Raw genomic sequence first — 4,280 nt, 5'->3', positions numbered from 1 at the left:
GCACACTACATAGTTCTTAGCTGTAGTGGCACTGGAGAAATACTTTCTAGGACAACACCAAAGTCCTTCCTGTACAACTCAGTGGGACTATTATCAAATTCTTCCTGCATCAACTTTAATTCCCAAGAAGGTAGGTCGGTTAGGACTTGTTAGTTATTCCAGATTCCCTTGAAGACAGTGACCCTCAACAAAAGGAGGTCAGAAAGCTGTGTTTTCAGGAGAGGATATTTGTGTTGGTTTCTAAGTACAGAGTGAACTTTGATGCCTTAGAACATTTAGCATACTATTCTTACCCCACTGGTTATCCTTATGGGGTCAAATAATTTAAAACCATGAATATGAAAGGATAACTGTAAAAGAGGCTGGTTTGATTCTTCGTGAAAGATTTTCATAAATGAAACTCAACAACAGGGGATGATGTAAATATACCAACAAGTTGCAAAAATTTAGGAATACAATTTTTGAAAGGGGATAAATTACTACTACCTCATCAAAGAAATATGAACAAATCTGCAATTACTTGGCAGTCGCATAGATCTAAGAGTAGTATCAGAGAAACACAAATTTTAGAAGAATAAAAACTTTTAGATTGTCTTTCAAAGTAATAACGTGGAATTGCTGGGGACATTTTTGATTACTCCAGTATCCATTTCAATCCTCCTTCATTGTATAGGACCTATGCAATTTTTGTGGGATTGACCCCAACCCCAACTTCGGGAGTGGCACTTGATTAGCATGAGCCATTATTCAAACAGATTCACTTTGTTAATGTGATTGTTTCTGAAAAAAGTATACAAAGTGAAACTAAAATAAGTGGACACAGCATTGTCTTTGGCAATAGTACAAGGACAGGCAAATGACCTATGAAGCTCCCAACCAAAGTAAAGTAAAATTTTGATTAAACGTTGCTCTAAAAAGGTTTTCTTTGTCACTTGATATGAATAAGGGAGCATATAACTCCCAAAGTTGCTGACAGCCATATTGTAACATAAGCTTCAGAATGAAATTGACAACACAGAGAGAAAAGAAGATGGAACAAAAGTAGGTTTTTGGTGACAGCACTGAATACATTCATTTATTAGGGCCGTCATAAAAAAGTACCACACATTCAGTGGCTTAAACAAAACAAATTTATTTTCTCCCAGTTCTGCAGGCCATGAGTCCAAGATCAAGGTGTCAGCAGGGTTGATTCTATTCTGAGGCCACTTTCCTTGGCGTTCCAGATAGCCATCATCTCTATATTCACATGGTTGTTCTTCCAGGTATGTCTGCATTCTGATCACCTCTTCTTGTGAGGACACAAGTTATATTACATTAAAGCCTACCCATGCAACCCCATTTCACTATAAATACCACTTTAAAGACACTACGCCCAAATACATTCACATCCTGAGGTATTGGGGGCTAAGACTTCTACATACGAATTTACAGGGGAAATGACTCAGCCCATAACACTGAGCACTTAGATTAAGCCCAATATGACACCTATCAGATTATTCAAATAAGTACTCAATAAATTACTGTTATTTTAAATAAGTTTGAGATTGCTTTCCTGCTGATATAACACTATAATAGTGGTATTTTAAAGAATTATGCGTTATGGTGGAAAAAAGTATAAGTAACAAAAAGGATACAAACAAGATACAAAATAAATGTCACTTTATTCAAAACTAGATAACATTTGTTACAAATTGGAGTCACACACAAAAATAACTCTTTAAACTTAAAATAAGTCACTATTTCTCCAAGCTAAGTCTCCAAATCTAAAAGATCCTACACATGCGTTGGAGAAATTCTTATTAGATGTATTTCTATGTAGTTGTATACCAAAAAAGATGCCTGTGTGTTATGTGATTTGGAAGAGGTGTATATTTAGGATTTTGTATCAGTGAATGTGAATATCAGAAATATAGAGAAAAATATGTATGCACATAAATATATTTGTGTATGAATATAAAGGATTTCTGTATCCATATATGTTTTGTGTGAACTTGTGTGTGCAAAAAACTGTGAAGAACCTGTGAAAAATTAAGAGGCACCCAAGCAGGGCAGCTGAGGGGTGGAGCTAGAGAGCTAGAGAGGGTGGAGGTGGAAAGTACCACCAGAGGAAAAGACCACCTAGAGTTTCCAGAGATCTAAATTTTGGAAAAGAGAGGAGCAGCCTAGGAGTGGCTCCAGGGCAATGGAAGCTGGCAGCATAGGAATAAGGAGGAAGGGGAAGCCTCTTCACTAACAGGAAACTAAGAGCCTAGTCCTATGCAGAAAGACGGAGGAGACTACTGCACCAGTAGCGGCTGGTGGGAGCCCCATGTGGCAGAGGGGCTGCCACCACCAAGGGGGAGGCGGAGGGCCCGAGAGCAGAGTGCTGAAGACACCGCCGCCATCCTCCTCGCCGACCACCCCGCCCCCGCCCTCCTAAACACGCTCCTCGCCTAAGGATCCTCCCCTTCCAGCTCTTGCAAACACCGGGCTCCTCGCCTGCGGATCCTTCTTGGACGCAGGCTCACCGCAAAGGAAGCTGCGAGGTGTCCGAATTGCACACGTGAAGCCCGAGATCAGGGGCGGTGGACGCCAGGCAAGGCAAGGCCATTGGTGGGCGCTGGGATGGAGAAGGGGGATGGGATGGACTCCTGCAGGAGATAAGGGGTGGAGGCGGGCGCCGGGGTGGGAAGGGGGAGTGCAATGGGCAGTAGGAAAGGGGAATAGCGTAAGGAATCAGGCAAGACATTGAAGGTGAGCACGGGGAGGCGAGGGCGCTGGGGGCCAAGAAAGAGAGTGGGGGTGGACGGGGGCGTGTGGGTAGCAGACTGGGGTGTTCAGAGCAGGAGGACAGTGCATGCGGGTCAGGGCGGTGGAGGGATAGGGGTTTTGCAGGGGATTGAGAGTGGGCGCCAGTGACGGGTGACAGAGGCTGGGGTCTCTGAACAAGGAGGTAGCCCGCCCCCTCCTGCAGAGTTCCGAACCCCAGGCAGCACCACTGCCGCTGCCGCCTTCTCCCGCAACCTCAAGGAACCTAGGAGGGAGAGCACTTTCAGGCACACAGCCAGGATTTCCAGCATTGCTGCCAGGCTCATGGGGAAATTTTAGGCGCTGGCGCAGGGTACATGGAGACGACGCTGTCGGGAGAACTTCACCTTATGGCATATTGAATGTTCCTCTCTTATCTTCTCTCCTCCTCCTGCAGACATGAAAACCCCCAACTCGCAGGAGGCCGAAGGGCAACAAACCAGGGCAGTTTCAGGACGGGCCACTGGGTCTGCAAACATGACGAAGAAAAAAGCCTCCCAAAAGAAGCAGAGAGGCAGACCTTCGTCCCAGCCCCGCAGGAACATCGTGGGCTGCAGGATTTCACACGGATGGAAGGAAGGCGATGAGCCCATCACCCAGTGGAAAGGAACCGTTCTGGATCAGGTGCCTATAAATCCTTCTCTTTATCTGGTGAAATATGATGGAATTGACTGTGTCTATGGACTGGAACTTCACAGAGATGAAAGAGTTTTGTCTCTTAAAATTCTTTCCGACAGGGTGGCATCATCTCAAGTCAGTGATGCAAACCTTGCAAATACCATAATTGGTAAAGCTGTGGAACATATGTTTGAGGGTGAGCATGGTTCTAAGGATGAATGGAGAGGAATGGTCTTGGCCCAAGCACCTATCATGAAAGCCTGGTTTTATATTACCTATGAGAAAGATCCTGTCTTGTACATGTACCAGCTTCTAGATGATTATAGAGAAGGAGACCTCCGTATCATGCCAGAGTCCAGTGAGTCTCCTCCAGCAGAGAGGGAGCCAGGAGGAGTTGTAGATGGCCTGATAGGTAAACATGTGGAATATACCAAAGAAGATGGCTCCAAACGGATCGGCATGGTCATTCACCAAGTGGAAGCCAAACCCTCTGTGTATTTCATCAAGTTTGATGATGATTTCCATATCTATGTCTATGATTTGGTGAAAAAGTCCTAACTGTTAGGGTAAACTTTGCCACATTTGTGAAAACAAATGTGTACTTTGTAGACATGCAAAATAATGTTACTTTTCAGTGTATTGGAAGCTTTAGGGTCCCTGTTAATCCGACATCTTTGCCAGCATAACTGTTGTTTTGTCCTGAAAAATACAAATTTATGTGGCCATGACACGCTGTGTGTAAGGAATTTGTCATGTTGAAACGATTGGGTGTGTTTGGTGGATGGGGCATGAAAGGAAGGAACAGCTGTAAATTCAGGCTGTGAATAAAGTTCAGCTAGTATCATAATCAGTCATCTAAAAATGGAATAGGACTT

General features: G+C 44.1%; 1 protein-coding gene across 2 annotated transcripts; it reads left to right on the top strand.

Annotated features, from left to right (window-relative positions):
- Positions 1 to 3,186: 3,186 nt before the first annotated feature.
- LOC307069871 (spindlin-2B) lies at positions 3,187 to 3,963 on the top strand (the record flags this gene model as incomplete). Of its 2 annotated transcripts, XM_079728181.1 has the most annotated exons (2): positions 3,187 to 3,411; positions 3,715 to 3,963. In XM_079728181.1, 2 exons carry the CDS (start codon positions 3,187 to 3,189, stop codon positions 3,961 to 3,963), a joined length of 474 nt encoding a protein of 157 aa, XP_079584307.1. The 2 variants fall into 2 exon arrangements, with proteins under 2 accessions (XP_079584307.1, XP_079584306.1); XM_079728180.1 differs by having other exon boundaries at positions 3,187 to 3,963.
- Positions 3,964 to 4,280: the final 317 nt, after the last annotated feature.

Source organism: Hyperoodon ampullatus (genome assembly GCF_949752795.1).
Source record: "Hyperoodon ampullatus genome assembly, chromosome: X".
NCBI classification, from domain to species: Eukaryota; Metazoa; Chordata; class Mammalia; order Artiodactyla; family Ziphiidae; genus Hyperoodon; species Hyperoodon ampullatus.
This window is presented reverse-complemented; position numbering and strand designations above follow the sequence as displayed.